Source organism: Sander vitreus, chromosome 15 (genome assembly GCF_031162955.1).
Source record: "Sander vitreus isolate 19-12246 chromosome 15, sanVit1, whole genome shotgun sequence".
Lineage (NCBI taxonomy): Eukaryota > Metazoa > Chordata > Actinopteri > Perciformes > Percidae > Sander > Sander vitreus.
The window spans coordinates 17,661,064-17,677,804 of NC_135869.1; the positions used below are offsets into that span (position 1 = coordinate 17,661,064).

Below are 16,741 nucleotides of genomic sequence, written 5' to 3' on the forward strand. Positions count from 1 at the left end.
TCATCTTTGTCATGTCATGCTTTGGTGCGCCAAAAGTCACTAACACTTCTCAGAAATCCATGATTCAGTTATGGGTGGCTGTTTTACCCACCTGTCCAGACATGTAGGCCCTCATGTTATCAAAGTGTGTTGTGTGTGAATACTTGAAGACTGTCTGGCGTGTGGTGCAATGCTCGGGGAAGATTCCATGATTCATAAAGAGGAAAACTGTTATTATCCTTGATCAAATTCATGTAAACACATCCCTTTCACAATCAGTACCTTATCTGATGGTGCTGAATGAAGCCAACATGTTTGAAGGTTTTTGTTTTCATACTGTTAGTGTGTGATGATAAATGGGACTTTCAACTATTTGAAAGCAAGATTTGAATTATTTTAGCGAGCCACCTAAAAGGAATATGTTTTATGGGAAATAGGCTTTTGCCTGTTAAGTATAAGGCTACAGCAAGTAGCCCTTATCATATCTTGGCTTAGTACAGAGATGGAAAACGGGGAAACAGTCTGGCTCTGTCTGATGGTAACATAATCTGCCCACCAGCACCTCTAAAGCTCACCAATTAATATGGTCTTTTCAAATCAGTGGTAATCTAGTTGAATGGTAAATACCTGCAAAAGAAAATGCCATTAAGTAACTACTGAAGATCTTAATTGTTCAGATTTCTGCATGTAAAATACAACAATGTAGAGAAGAATGTAGAACAAAACTTACACCCACCTACCAAGTGCTGGTAGCATTCGTGTGTAACCAGCCATCTTGGAATTTCGAAACATGTTATAATTCTCAGTGTAAAAACAGTGGAGTGTTTTTTTTTTTACAGATTAAACAAACTGAATTCAGGTTAGGATTTTATATTTATAAAAAACAAAGCACTGACACACACTGAAGATGATCTAGAAATCACTTTATTCATTTGCCATATAAATGAAAGCAGGAAAGGATACATTTGTAGCTAATCAACAAAAATTTATGAAAAAAATCACATGGGTAATACTGTAGAATCATTGTAATCTATTGAATAATAAGCAGACAAATTGATCAGATGTGAGAAATATTGAGCCAGGCCTTGCTATTGGATCAGACATACTCCGGTCTCACCACGAAGTGGTAGGTGTACTGGTCATCAGGACAGGGATAGGTAAGAACCTGGGTCCCATTCACATAAGCCACGTTGGCCTTGAAGTCCTGGACATGACAGATGTACTTGCCTTGGCACATCAGCAGGAGCCGGTTACGAAAGATGATGTTGCTCTGATCGGTGAGTTGGTTGTAGGTAATCAGCCTTGCCATAGGCAACGAGTCGCACCTCATGCCTCGGTTTGAACATTCATATTGGTTCTTAAAGACACTTGCCTCCCAGTTAACCTTGTTGCGCTTAAAGATCAGACTGTTGTGGACAGGTGTGCTGAGCGACTTGGTTGGGGTTTGATAATACCCATGAAGCCCCCCGTATTGAGAATAAGAGCTTGTTTGGTCTGGAATTATAACAGTGCTCCATGGCTTAGTGGTGTAGAACCTGGGCTGGAAATTATCATCTTCTCTGTTGAACTTTGGGTTGGAAATCAGATCGCTAAAAAGCAGAACATTAAACTGGAATGCTTCCAAGATCTTTTCACGATACATGTTCTTATGAGTGCTGTAGAGAGACGAGTTGTACTCCAGGTCATACAGTGTTTCCGCAGGGATCATAGGGAAACGTATGCGATTCAACAGGTCAAGCTGGGTTTCCAAACTGGTCAAGTTGCCCTTCTCTGTGATCCAGCTCTCCACAGTCTGAAGCAGAAAATATTCATCTGGCACCACCAGGTCTGAGCGGGTTAGAAGGGATCCAAGGAGGTTAACGGAGAGGTGGGTCCAAGCAGGGGACCTGGTCAGATTTTGGTAGTTCCAGGCCAGATACTGAATACATGTCTCCTGGAGGACAAAGTCCCCGGTCTCCTCTGCATATTCATAAAGGGACACCTGGGTGTTAAACAAGGGATCTTCTGGGAGGATTTTAGAGAACAGCCGGCCTGCGTCCTCCATCAGCTGCTTCACCCCAAACTTATACGCCATCCAGTGGAGGCACTGGGCAGAGGAGAAGGTCACATCCACCTTGCGGGTGTAAATGTACCTATTGAGATTGTAGAATATTTATTAGATTTTTTTTTCAGATATATTCCAGCGATTTTGCTTTCTATTTCACTCTCACAAAGCAAATGGATGGTATCAATATGAATTCTGTATCTTAAATCGTTACAAGTCATTGTAGTTTAGTATACCTGATGAAGGACGTGAAATGTGGTTGGCAAGACTGGCTGATGGGGACCGTGATGCTGGTCATCCCCTCTGAAGCATTGAAGAGTGGGAATTGTGAGAGGATAATTTTGTGTGTGCAAATCGTTGTCCCAACCATCTCCGGGGTCCCGTCCTCCTCTCTGTTTCCAGTCGCACTCTGGACCAAGATCAGGAAGTCACAGCCATTCCCGCTGTCAAAGATTTGGCCGAGCTCATCAGACAGAGTGATGCTGTGGTCCAGTGAGTGTGTAGAATCACTGATGGTCAGATTGGTGCCTGAAATCACAAATCATTCAATTCATTAACATTTGATAGAGCATGGAGAGTATGAAGAGAGTTTAGATACATACCGGTTGTTGCACAAATAACTCCGACGTCCTCTTTGTGGCTGCAGTCAGTTGTTCCCCAGCTTATGAAAGCACATGTTAACAGATGGTTCTCTGTGCCTTTACATGTTAAATCATCCAGCCAAATAGGTCCAGATGCTATGATGTAAAAAAAGGGAATCCATTTGTTAATTGTTCTGGCAGTAACACATAAAACAATGACCTTTTTCATGGTGTTAGTATTGAAGCACAGCTCCTAACTCATTACAATAATTTCACTGCCCTCTGGTGGGGGGTAAATGGAAGTAGAGGGCACCTTTTCCGTAGTCCTTCCCAATGACAACAGATTTGGCTCCGGGGAAGTGGAGCTGACGACACACCACTTGGGCCTCAGCCATGCCCCAGCCATCGTCACACACCGTTCCCCAATAACCCTCATGGTAGATTTCCACACGGCCCTCGGAAACACTGCCGCCAAACAGCCTCACATCACCTTCTTGTGGCACAGGGTTTCTTTCGCTTTCTGTTTGCAAACACAGGCATAGGATACTAACCAAGGCCATGACAGCAGAGAGATTATACAAACATTTGATTGAGTTAGCATGGTCAGAATATATTTCCCCTAAATCCCGCTCCCAACCATTAAGGTTGATTTTAGGACATTCTGCAACATACACCATCACTTATCACATTTTAGTGTACATTTATTTATTGCTAAATACTTCTGAGTATCATGCATTGCTGTGATGTTTTAATGGACTTACATGCCAGTGGAAGAACAATCCATTCACCACTTGTATTACTGCCACTTGGTCACTCTAACATTTTAAGATGCATAATTGTTGTGTGTAGGGCTTTGTAGCGAGTTCCACCACAAGGCTACTAAAGGAGGTTGGAATCAGAGGACAGGCTCAGCGGAAGTTCATCAAAGACCTTGCAACTGCTGCCGAAAGAAGCAGTCACTGGCTGTGGCTGAAGCGGAAGGAGACTGTATGGGCTGCCAAGAGACCTCATGGAGCCTCCAGTGCAACACACACCCAGGTCTGATCAGCCTGCGGTGGGCCAGCCTTGGGTGAGGGTGTATTGTGATAAAAGGCCGAAACACCCAATGAGGCCAGGGTGCACAACTGATGATGTGTCGTATTGGAGGCACCAGGCTGTCATCCTTCAACCCAACACCACCCAAGAGGACATCTCCAACAACAGCGCTTGTGCTGAATTATCAAGGGATTCTAACATGTAGTCCTAGTAAGCATACTAATGCATGGTGTGTGGTGTCTTATATGCCAAAGACAAATTTCCATTTTATGCAAATCTAATAGACAATAAAGTAATCTGAATCGGAAGTCACAAAATATAGGCATTGCAGAGTTTACAGTTATACACTGAAAACTAGTACAGTATGAAGACTCCTTTCCTTTACATACAATTAATTTCAAGTCAAAAGTGTAAGCATTTTATTTAGTTTTCACACAAATGAGATGTGCTTTGGACTCACGTCTGAACAAGTTAAATCTCATTGCACTTCCAGAGAAATGGAGAAGTAGCAGAAGCCACAGAGTGAATAGGTTTCGTTGTGCGAGCATTTCCAAGCGCCAGTGTAGGACTCTGACACAGACAGACAATGACAAAGAAGAAGAGGCAATGTAAGAAATATGCTTTACTTCACAATGTAGGATTACGCTTTGAATGGTTTTGATCTTAATCAAAAGCAACAAGAGTGGAACCGTAGTGTTGTTTTGGTCTTTTTATTTCTTCAAAAGGTCAATTATAAAACCTGTACTTTATGGTTTCATTAAGATGGATATGAAATTTATTTTAACTGGCTGTACTAAATCTGTGAAAAAAATGAACAGGTAAAACTTAAAAGACTAATAAATATGTTAAATCCTTACATATAATAAAACCACATTACCTTCTCCCCTCAGGTTATGAAGTGCTATTGTCCCAAAATGTGCCTCTCTCTTTTGAAGTCTGTCACAGCCCGTGAGAAGTGAACCCTATGGGAAATCCCACCCCTAAAATAGGGTTCACTTCTTAATTCCCGCTGCTTTCCCTTAAGTTTCGTTTCAGATAAAGAAAGAAAACCATGGGCTTGCACAGTTTGAACAGTTTTCAGTCCTGTCTCAACTTGTTTGAGGACAAAGTCCAGCTTTTATTGAACTGGTTTCGCAAACAGGCTGTGTATTAAAGGACAAGACCCGGTAAATAGGAATCAAGATTTTTACTAAAAGAAGTAATCCCACCCAAAACATTACATAATTAATTTTTCACCAAAATATCCTTCAAATATTGTTGCGTTTTATGACAACATGTTTGATGTGTACAGAATAATGTTTAACATGGAGCAAAGGGGAGACCTTTGACCTTTTGAGAGTGTACAGTATGTGCATGAAACTGTGTGTTTTAAGAAAAGAACTCACAGTCGGATAAATCAATCATTTGTACATTCATAATGAGAAAGGCTACAGTACTCTTAAGGGCCACATTTGTCCTAGGAAGGAGATGATCCCCCACCAGATGTACTGCCATTGTTTGTATTCAAAACCCAAAACAAGACCACCATATTTTACAGTCTCAGCTTCTATTTGCAATGAAGGCGATCCTTTAAGGATTGGAGTTGTGTCTCAATGAGGAAGCAGCGAGTACAGTAACTTCAACAGTGACTGGATTGTAAACAATATAAAACAACAGTGCAGTGGCCTCAAGAACGAGTCTTTCAGTCTATATGAACTCCAAGCCCTCATATTTTACATCCCCGATCTTGGTTTCGGGTAAAAGGATGCGTCCATCAAGCGTGAAGGCCATGATGTACGTGGCAATCTTTCCGGCGTCTTCCTCTGACTTGAGAGCCAGGATGATCTGGTCATCTGTATTAGGGACAAACTTGAAGGAGGAGAATCCGTGAGTGCGGTTAAGCGGACCCACTCGACTTACAATGATGTCCTTGAAATCTGGCGAGCAGCTAAGGACGAGGTTCGTGCCTCGACGCTCGTCTGCAGTCTCCTCGTAGCGCTCCTTGCTGGCACGGCGAGGGAGGAAAAACCAGCGCTGCAGGATGTCGCTCCACGCTGCTGACTCGTGGATGAGATACCCTGCGAAGATTCAGGGGAATACCGTAAACAAAGGGAAGGAAATAGAAGCAATGGTAAGCGAGACCAGATTTACGTGCTCACCTGGAGGCTCTATCCCTGCAGCAGACTTGAGAGATTTGTATTTGGGAACCCAGTTCTCATGTTGTACATCCCCTCTGAAGCCTACGACTTTGACCCACTCTGGGTTGTTGTTGACGAACTCGCCTTGAGTGGTGGTCCACTCTTTCCCCAGACCGCCAACATACAGGTGCTTGTCCTTGACCGCCAGCCACTCGGCTTTGAACCCTATCAGGAAAAAGTACATAGGTACCAAGTAAGCAGATAAAAATACTCCATTACAAGCAACAGTCCTGCATTTAAGTAAAAGTACAGAAGTATTATCAGGAGATACTTAAAGTATTAGTCAAGCACCGATAATACAGAAAAATGGATGCTGTCATTGAAGTATTATTATAGGTTACATTATAAGATTGTTAATACTGATACATCAATATTTAAAGCTATAGTGCGTAGTTTCTGCCACCCCTATGAGGAATTCTAAGTAATGACAACAAAACTGTCGGCGGGGTAAAAGGTAAAATATTTCCCTGTGAAATGTAGTGGAGTAGAAGTATAAAGTATCACAAAATGGAAATACTCAAGTTAAATATTGTATTACAGCACATGTATGAGAGGAGGGTAATGCAAACCTTTGGCAACGCTGCCGTCGCCGTCAGGTAAGATGACCCAGGGCACAATCTTATCACCGTCAATTTGGTAGACAATGCCCGTCCTGTCATCGACGCTGTAGAGCTTCCCATTGAACACCACCAGCTCAGAGAGCTCCATACCCCTGCCCTTCTCCGAAAGGTGGCTTTCCAGCACCACCCTGTCCGCATCCCATTCAACTGCTACCTTGTCGCCACTTTGGGACACCAACAGGTGCCCTCGCCGCATGTAGCTGAACCACGTCAGCTTTTTGTCACTACGAGAGCTTGTGTCCAGATCGGCAATGACCCCAATGCGATAGCGGGTGCCCTGTGGCGTTTGCTCAGGTCGACTGAGAGGGTAGGTGTCGTTGTAATGGGAATCGGACCACTGGGGGTCACTGTGACTGGCTCCCCAGCTGGGGGAGTCGTAGGAGCGGGAGCGCAAACCCATGCTTAAGTGGATGAAGAGCAGCAGAAGCACAGCCAGGGAGAAGGCCACTGCCACAATGGGCCTCCATTTAAGGCGGAAACGAGGGTCAGTGGTGCTGGCCATGGAAGCCAACATAGGGAGACCTCCGACAGAGATACGCAGACTGTTCATAGGCTCATTCTGCCCCAGTTGAGTGAAGCCTGCAGGAGCAGGCATGGAGGACGGAGGCCTGGAGAGACCTAAAGCAAAATAGAGAGACGGTTAAGTCAACAAAAAAACTGACTGAATGAGTGATGGATTACAGTTTCTACTAGTCTATAATAGCTTTTATTTAAGGTGACCCCATAGCTCTAGAAGTAGGTCAATTTGGTTCTCCTGTTATTAAATCAAGAGCAAAACCATTAACATTTTTCTTAAAAATGTCATGTATGGTTCCTTGACTGAAGGCTTCAATATATTATGGACAGGAGGAGGAAATGACAATAGGTGAGAGAAAAGATATTTATTTGCAATAAACTTTAATTGAAGTTATAAAAAAAATAAAGTTTATTGCAAGTAAATAGGACAGTGTGTGGGAATTTTCTATTCTCTCATGTATGATTCCTTCAAAAGCCTCTTCTAAAGTCAATATCACAGTTTTAAAGGCACAATGAAAATGAATTATCAATTTATCTCTTGTTACATGCTATATATGTGTAAGAAAATCATTTGAGTATTTTTCTATATCAAAATCTTTTTTGTCCCTGTAAAACATAAAAAAATATTCTCACTTAGCCCTGTGCGCATGTTGTCCATGTTGTCTCTCTCTCCCTTTGTGTGTGTTTGTTTCCTTCCATTGTGTCTCCGTATCTGTGTGAATGGTGTGCTTATGCTACATTTACACTGCTACGTTTTGTCTCTCGTGTGTTTGTGCATTTTTTCCTCTTTCCAGGTTTCCATTGGTAGAGAGGAGGTCCTGTGGCTCAGGTCCTGTTTGTTTGTCTGTTACAATCGATCACTTTAAAGTAAGAACTTTTGTAAACAGTAGCCACTGTAGTCCCAAGTGACGGGATAATGGTATATTCTAAAACATAGTGTAACATCAACAGTAGAGAGGAGTCATAAAGTCAGCAAATTGGCACAGTAATATCCATTGTACGTAGAGCAATATCTATCTAAAGGTTGTTAACATTGGCTAATGTTTAGCAACCAAAGCTACTGGTTATATCAGACTAAGTAAAGCTGGAGCAGCAGAAGCCCAGAGTGTATTCAACTGAGCTGTGGTGTGTTTTATTGCTTATGAATTCAACTTTTCATTTGTAAAAGAAGGAATGTGTTTTTTTGTTCTTTAAAAAGTTACATAGTCTCGCGTTAATATGGTTATTTTCCCCTCAAATACAGGTCACCATTCAGATTATACAGGATAATTTTTGACTAGGAACAATCCATAAATTGAGCTGTACAGATACAGCTGGAATTTAGATCTATAGAGTTTCAGTTGGCAGGAAATAGTTGCTAAACCTGCTTTGCCCTGTGAGAAAATACCAAAACTAAACCGAAGGGCTTGTTCCTTAAACGCACTACACTTGTTTGTGTTTGTGTGTGTGTGTGTATATATATATATATATATATATATATAAGCAGGTTTAGCAACTATATATAAGCAGGTTTAGCAACTATTTCCTGCCAACTGAAACTCTATAGATCTAAATTCCAGCTGTATCTGTACAGCTCAATTTATGGATTGTTCCTAGTCAAAAATGATCCTGTATAATCTGAATGGTGACCTGTATTTGAGGGGAAAATAACCATATTACACTATAACACTATATTTAAAATAAAATATAGTTAATAAAAATCCAGTTCAATAAAAAAAATCTTTGAACATTGAAAATGATCTGAACACATTTCTTTCAAACATACTCTGACCCAGCCTACAACAAGACATTTAGGTGATTAAACACACATACTCTGTTCGCCAATCAAATCTTGCGTATGCAGGCAGATCTTTCATTTAAGCCTGTATTTTAAATTCTCGTAGGAGCTCACACAAGTGAGTGTATGCTGGGGTAAAAGGTACATGACAAGAAGCCGGAAGTAGCCCTGTTGTAGGTTGGATGAATATTAAGTGGCCACCATGGTGATTGTCAACGTAGAGGCTGGGAGGAGCCCATTCAGTGACAAGGAAGGGAGGGCCGCTGTGAACAGGGAAAGTAGGAACAGCCAGCTGGTCTAGCACAAACCACCGTCCTCATTTGTTACATATTAATGATAAAATCAACAGAAAATGATTCACCAACCATTTTGATAATCAATTACTCATTCAAGTCAATGACTCATTCATATCAAGTGAGTTTTATATCTTTGACAATTGAATTATTTGAGTTTTGGGGAATTAGTCAAAATGAAAAAAAGGACATTTAAAACACATCCCCTTGTACTTTTACCATTTTATAGGCCAAACTGTAAATCAAAAGATAAACATATTTACTCTAATTACTAATGAAAAATAATTGTTAGTTGCAGCATTATTATTTAATATGAAAACTCTGCTTTTGGACTGTTGGTCGGATAAAACAAGTCATTTAAAGATGCCACTTTGGGCTCTAGGAAATTTTCAAGGGCATTTTTCACTTTTTTCTGACTTATAATAGACCAAGTGAATAGTGGATTAGTTTCAAGAACAATATCACAAGAATAATTGATAAGAAAATGAATTGTTAGTTGGGGCCCTAGTTCAGTTAAACAAATTTACATTTTTATTTAACTTTACATAACTGACTGTGCAGAATGATGTGATGTTGCAAACAGAAAGGTCTCAAAAATCCTACTGTATTTCCAGCTGATATTTGCCTAAACAACACAAACTAATGTGACCTTGTCTGTCTACACTTGAGGGGTAACCGCCAGGCTCTGAGTAGAAATGTGTGCAATCTGCTCCTAACGAAATTCCGACCAAATTCCAGGGACCTCTAAACTCGGCCTCAGGAGCTTCATACTCTGTGGCCTAAACGTGGCTGCATTTCTTCGAAAGGAGTGCAGGAGCTGAAAGACTCTTTCATAAGAGGGCCCCGAGCCAAACAGCAGTCCATTATGGCAGCACCATCAGGGGCCGCACTCTGAGGCAAGAAAACTATCCTCGCTGAAATACACCAACAAGTGGCAGATATTTATAAAGTTAAAAGACCGTTTTGATTTTGCCAAAATCACCTTCACTGAAACTAAATTGAAAGCTTACCCCTTCGTCTCCTCTTGCCAGAACGCTCACCGTGTGTCATCTCTATCTTAAAAGCAGACCTCCACAATCAGTCCTGAGCTCTTTCTGCACACAGATATTTCATTGTGGAACCATGGCTAAGGATTGATACAATGCTTGTGAACTTTAACTAGAGTTGGAGGATTATGTTCCAGTCCAAAGGGGCAAACCGTGCAAAAGGCCGACACAATTCACTAAGTTATCATTCACTATAGCAACAAAGGGCCAGGTAAAGGTTAGGGAAACATGTTTGGCCTGCACAATAACTTCACCTGCATAAAAAAGGTGGAAAGCTGAAAATCCTGCTGGCTAAATAGAAGTTAAAAGCAAACCTGCTGTCACTACAAGGATTTGAAACATGTACATAATGGAGGTGTTTCTGTGATGCAATCAGCACTCTGAGTGCTGGTACTGGACTGAGGACTGAGATCAGCCTGATAACAACAGCAGAGCGTTTACACAGTCAACAGGGAGGCTACACAAACTCAAACTAACTTTTATTGTAGTAACATTTGTTAGGAACTGATTTAACTCCTTATGTCCAAAAATAGGTTAGGTGATTGAGATGTGAATTATTAATCGACAAGCAACTTCAGCTTCTCAAAGTGGTCCCCAACTGTTTCAAATAGTTTAAATTCAGACTGACAAAATATAAAATTTAGGGTTGGGAGATATGACAATACACTTATACACACACACAACATAGGACATTAGAAATGTGCCATTTCTGCTATACAGTTTGTATGAGGTAGCTGTCTATTGAATATCTCTGTTTGCATGACCATATTGCAAATCAGTGAGCAAGATACAGCAATATTTGATTTACAAGTTCATGAATGATAAAGGTATTTAATTCATTGGATTAGCTAGAAGAGACACTCCACATCTAGTTATTTTATCTATAAATGTTTATCAACTTTGTTTCCAAAAGGTTTTGGTATATAATTATATTTATAACAATATTGCAATCTAAAAGTATTTATACTCTGATAAAAGATGTTATGCATATCACCAACCAGTCATTTATTCTAGAAATTATTTGGTCAATAAAATAGTAAAAAATGCCCAAGGTCCAAGGTGACGTCGTAATAATCGTAATATCACAATATGATAAGTGTTGTCTTTTCCTGGTTTTAAAGGCTGCATTACAGTAAAGTGATGTCATTTTCTGAACTTACTACACTGTTCTAGCTATTATTTGCCTTTAACCACATAATCATTATATTCACATTATTGATGATTATTTATCTAAAATGTAATTGTGAAGATATTTTGTGAAAGCACCAATTGTCAACCCTACAATATCGTTGTAATATCGACATTGAGGTATTTGGTCAAGAATATCGTTTTATCTGATTTTCTTCATATCGCCCAGCCATACTTCTGAGTGTCTCAAAGTGGTTCTCATAGTAATTTTGGCCAATGGCATGGCATAATATACAACATGAAAGTGTACAGTGCCTCCCTGATTGCATAGGCAGTTGTGTAATTCTGAACAGAGTCCTGTCCTGACACAAGCCCCTATAAAATATAACGCCAGTGGTTTCCTGATGTGAAGAGTATCTCTGTTCTGTGCTGCCATAAAGGATGACATCTGGGGAGGTGAATTTCAAAGGAAACAGATCAAGGACAGAGAGAGTGTGTGTGAGGCCCATAAATAGTTCACTTATTGCTGTAAGGCCCGAACCTCTGCATATCAAGACGCCACCATACATATGTGCATTAGACAAAGGACTTGATTTTGTGGTATTATCCAATGAGAATATGCTAAATAGATCCATAATATTGATATTCGAGTATTTCTCATTTAGTTTGCAGACCACTGGGACCGAATATTCCCACCTTGATCTACAGGCCTTAAATTCACTAAAGATCTGAGCAGTAGTTTAATATGGTATAATCTGTTAGTTAGAGAGTTATTTTGTGGCGATTTTAGGTCTCCCTCTACTCCTTCACAAACACACAGACAAACATCCTATCTGTATGTATCGTTATGTGTTAGCTGACCTGTCCTGCCAGCAGCGCAGAGGTTAACAAAGATGCCATCACAAATGGCTGCGTACATGAGCGATCTGAAACCTTCACCTTTTGTTTCCTACTCACCGCAGATGTTAGATGTTCAGCTCACAGTCCGTGTGGTTGTAGCTGTACCATTATTGTATCGGTCTTCGGCTCCTTTTCCTCCGTCCCCCGTTCTCCAGACAGCCGCTCATTACTTCCTGTATGTACCGATGACGACGGCAGCGTGCACTACTGCTTGTGCATGCATGGATTCGAAACGGGGTTTGTCAAACGGGGCATTCAAGTGCTGTCTGAAATTTGAGAACTACGAGCCGAGACTTTACACCATCATTTAAAATACTTTTATTGATGCGTGGATTTAAATGTGAGACATTTTTAGGTTAAAATGTAACTTCATTAACCGAGTTGTCTTTATTTTGAAGTGGCTGTGTGCATACATACATTCAACAGAGCTTTGTGTATTTTACCCAAAACTGCATTTGCCAATGGTGAAATTGATTCCAGTTTGTTAATGCATCAAATGTGAAAAGTGGTTTTCCAATCCTCGCAAAATCTTTTCAAAATGAACATTTTCATTCAAGAACTGACTGTATGAACTCTCTAACTCAGAAGCAATAAATGTATGCAATGTTGGTTATAGTCTAGATATGTCGAAATACACATTATCACATCTGTTTTAGATGCTCTTCTGTAAAGTATGCATGTATCATAATGTATTTACACTGCTACGGGTCTGTTTCCACAGTTTACAAGTTAATCCACATTCACCGACACAATACTCAAATATTTGCCAAGGGAGCACAGCTCTGCACAAGGTCCGGGTCTTTCTTTAGAAGAGGATATAAATGATGTGCCGACTAAGAGGTTCAAAACAAGAACAGTTTTTATTTGGCAACCCCTGTGTGATACAGAATACTGTATAAAGGCACTTTAATGGGGAATTGTTATGAAGCCATTGAGCACAACAGTGTAAGTGCAACACATGCACAGGTACAACTACAGCGCAAGAAAAGCAAGAGGAAAAAGCAATGTAGAAAAAAATGGTATGATTGTCATGTACCTGGACTGAAAGGATTAAGTAAGATAATACATCAATTTACCACATTACTGAATTCCTGAAACCAAATTGGCTGAAAGATTTGCTGAATTGGATATTTTTAACTACAGTAAGTGAACTAAAGAAAGGCACATTCAACTCCTATGGGAGGTAGCTGATACAAATCCATGGTTTGGCTACCTTAAAATAAAACCCAACACCCTTAAATACTAATACTACACAGTCATTGTGGCAGAATTGGATTTAAAACATTAAAATTAACATTCTTAGATCAGATATTGGCAATTAATTGCCCCAAAGAAATTAATTGTGCTTTTCAGTGCATACAAGCCATTTTTCAGTGGTTGATTAGTAAGAAACAAAAACAGGGCATTACAGTAGTTACATTGCACCTATTGATTAAGTAATGTGGGATTGTTTTGAGGTCAAAAAACAATGTACTGTATCACAAAATTGTTGAACTGCAGTATATGAATCTGAAAGTAATCAAAAACATATGTATATGTACTAAACAGTAACATATTACATAAAAAAAAATAAAATAAATGCAAAGCAGATTTTCCTACAAAGTAAATCCTGACCTGTTTTGTTGATTAGTTGATTACTTTGACATCAACCGCTTGCACTCATAAGATAAAGAAAAGGGGTACAGAAATAACTATAGTTGCTTTGGTACAAAGACAACAATGGCACTCATTCCTCTCCTTACAAAACAAAGTACATGTTCTGATCTGTGTGGCACTTTGAACAACACAGCAAACATCCACCACACAACTTACAACAATGTAATTAACTATAAACACATCAGTGCACCCAAAAATACGCAAACCGCTTCTGCAGGAAGTAAATGCGAGTGCAGAGAACCGTTTAAATGAAACCATCGGCACACATATTTATTTAAAAAGCAAAACCCTCGTTCGGATCCATAGGTTTGAATCTGAGTCCTTCAATAAGCTGGAGGCTGGTATTCTCCCGGCTGCTCCTGGTTGTGGGAGAAAGGCGACTGCTGGTAGCCCGTGGGACCGCTGCTGCTGGCGTATGGAGTGGGCGGGTATGGAGTACTGTGGTCGTTGGCTGGGTCTCTGTACTCCTGGTCAAATTCATTGACGCCTTGGCGATACCTTCCAAGTGCAAAGAAGGACAAGAGACCCTGTTGAGTGAAGTTTAGAGTTAGTGAATGGAGCTTTTACACAAATCTCTGGCAAATTTTCAACCAGCTGAGTTCATGTGTTATCATAGGATTTTGTTAGTCAAATGCTGGCCACGCACGGAATGGATGAAAGGCTCACCCAGGTGATGATCGAGAAGAAGGAGAAGGCCACGATGGCCCGGGCGGCATCAGGAGCGACAGCAGTCCCCATGTTTTCGGTTTTGGACCACTGGTTGGCCAGGACACAGAAGCAGATGAACCACAGGAACGTCCAAGCCGCTGTCCCCAGATGAAAATGATTTAAAAAAAAAAAAAGATAAATAAAAATTGTCTGGTTTAAGATGAAATACAGTATGACGACAGCATTAACTTCAACAAGGCTGCACATTTCCCGTTTTTGGGCACAGTTCCTGTTTTCTAGTATGAGCAGTCTACAGTGAAACCTGACTCTCACCTGAAAAGACCAAATCTCCTAAAACAATACATTTTCTCTCTTTGGCATTGCTGATCTGCGGGAAGTAGGCGTCCAGCATGAGGAAGACAACACAAGCCAAGAAGGCCAGGACTCCAATTCCGACCCCGTAGCTACAGGCGCTGTCGTTTTTGTTGAATATGCATTTCATATCGGACTCCTTTGTTGTGTTAACGTAGCCTTCTGCTATGATGGTTGCAAAGACCACAATGGAGAATAACTGCAAAGAAGAGACACACAGGGTTAATGCCAGGGGGAAGGAGTGAAACATGTTTTAGGTTAAGCAACTGCAGGGGCCATGTGATTCTCATCACATGACAAGAAAGCTTTCACCATAAAAAAAAAAATCCTATCAAAACATCTGTCAAGCCAGTTCAGACAAGTGAAGCCAGGCAGATGAAAAGTTTCAATTCTTGATCCATTTCAACACGTTAAATATGGCATAAAAAGAGAGTGACATCTTGTGTAAGTGATCCTTGTTCCTGGTCCATTTTTTACACCGAGATCAGCAACAATTTAGATACAAGATTCATTTGTAGTTTAGCCAAGCATATATTCTCTGGTTGCAGCTTCTTAAATATGAAAATGTGCTGCTTCTCCTTTTTAAATCATTTTAAAATGAACATATTTGGGTTTCAGTCAGACAAAACAAGAAATTTGAAGATGTCACCAATAATGAAAATAATTGTTAGATGCAACTCTACATTCATATTTCACTGATCCTGGCATCTTTGTACGGTCTACCTGTTTTTATTCAAATGAATATTTTATTTATTAAGACTTAAACCTTATGTTCACTCTCACTCCCTGAGTTCCTTAACTGCTTTCCTTCTTCTTGTTCTCAAATCTAGATTTAACACAAAGGTAACAAAGCCTTTGCTGTCAGGGCATTGGCTATAACAAGACGAACCAAATGCATGCTCTTAGGGGAATTGTTGGGTCTCTGTAAATTATAGTGTGGTCTAGACCTACTCTATATGTAAAGTGTCCTGAGATAAGTTATGTTATGATTTGATTCTATGAATAAAATTGAATATGAAATGACTTGCCTGAAGATATAAGGGCAGCAAACTGCATCTTCTTTTCAAATTACACATTTTTTAAATAGATTTTTAGTACAATTTATATTGTTTTCTGTTGTTTTGATTTGTCTTATTGTACAGCACTTTGTATAATATGTGTTTTAAAGAGGGTTAAAGTGTATTATTGTCATTACATTATTTAGCTTGAACCAGAACTTAATCTAATTGACCTAACGCTATGTACGCACCTGAAAACAACAGTGCGGGCAAGTGGAGCGCAACAGATGACGCTGGAAAAGTATTTTTCCTCACACTGTAAGTTAGTTAAACACTACAATAAAAAAGAGAGACATCTTGTGTGAGTTTTAATTCACCCTGGTCCACTTTTCATAGCAGAATAAACACAAATGCCAAACAAATCGTCCGTCTTTCAGTTGGAAAACTGGCATAGTGCGGTGACACAGCACTGGACATGCTAGCTAACGTAAGCTAATATCAACAAGTGCAACAGAAAAAACAAATCTAATTTTCACTTCATGTAACGTTTATTTAAGCTTTCAACCCAACACCCAGTTCATGTCCGGTGTTAGCAGCGCATAACGCGAACAAGTTACATTATCGAATGATTTGTGTCGAACCTGGCAGCTCATATCTGTTAACATCGGTGATGTGACAGCTGGCTAACTTTGATGCTAGCTAATGTTTCCGTGGAGTCACTCACCCAGCTCAGGAAGCGCAAAATGGTTTGAGGCTGTTTTACAAAATGTACTAAATCAAAAGCACCGCCAGCCAACGACGCCCCGTAAGCACTGCTCTGCATTTTCACCCGAATAATGCCTGTCAAACAATTTAAAAACGAGCTGAAAAAGTAGTCCTGTCAAAGTTGGGACAGTTTCGTTTTGTCAAACAGCTTCCTGAAAACTTTTCAAAGACCGCCCCTGCTCTGATGCGTTCTCGTGCTCCTCGTA

General features: G+C 40.2%; 3 protein-coding genes across 3 annotated transcripts; all 3 read right to left on the reverse strand.

Moving 5' to 3' along the window:
* Positions 1 to 881: 881 nt before the first annotated feature.
* Positions 882 to 4,608, reverse strand: LOC144529884 (galectin-3-binding protein A-like). The gene is made up of 6 exons (XM_078269238.1): positions 4,517 to 4,608; positions 4,100 to 4,209; positions 2,918 to 3,124; positions 2,626 to 2,760; positions 2,260 to 2,551; positions 882 to 2,111 (listed from the first exon to the last, which is right to left on the reverse strand). Exons 2-6 carry the CDS (start codon positions 4,185 to 4,187, stop codon positions 1,076 to 1,078), a joined length of 1,758 nt encoding a protein of 585 aa, XP_078125364.1. The 5' UTR covers positions 4,188 to 4,209; positions 4,517 to 4,608; the 3' UTR covers positions 882 to 1,075.
* Positions 4,238 to 12,308, reverse strand: cant1a (calcium activated nucleotidase 1a). The gene is made up of 4 exons (XM_078269239.1): positions 12,154 to 12,308; positions 6,386 to 7,054; positions 5,778 to 5,981; positions 4,238 to 5,696 (listed from the first exon to the last, which is right to left on the reverse strand). The coding sequence occupies exons 2-4, from the start codon at positions 7,029 to 7,031 to the stop codon at positions 5,326 to 5,328; spliced, it is 1,221 nt and encodes a 406-aa protein (XP_078125365.1). The 5' UTR covers positions 7,032 to 7,054; positions 12,154 to 12,308; the 3' UTR covers positions 4,238 to 5,325.
* Positions 12,309 to 12,937: 629 nt separating this feature from the next.
* syngr2a (synaptogyrin 2a) lies at positions 12,938 to 16,715 on the reverse strand. The gene is made up of 4 exons (XM_078269240.1): positions 16,495 to 16,715; positions 14,734 to 14,971; positions 14,419 to 14,558; positions 12,938 to 14,279 (listed from the first exon to the last, which is right to left on the reverse strand). Exons 1-4 carry the CDS (start codon positions 16,591 to 16,593, stop codon positions 14,076 to 14,078), a joined length of 681 nt encoding a protein of 226 aa, XP_078125366.1. The 5' UTR covers positions 16,594 to 16,715; the 3' UTR covers positions 12,938 to 14,075.
* Positions 16,716 to 16,741: the final 26 nt, after the last annotated feature.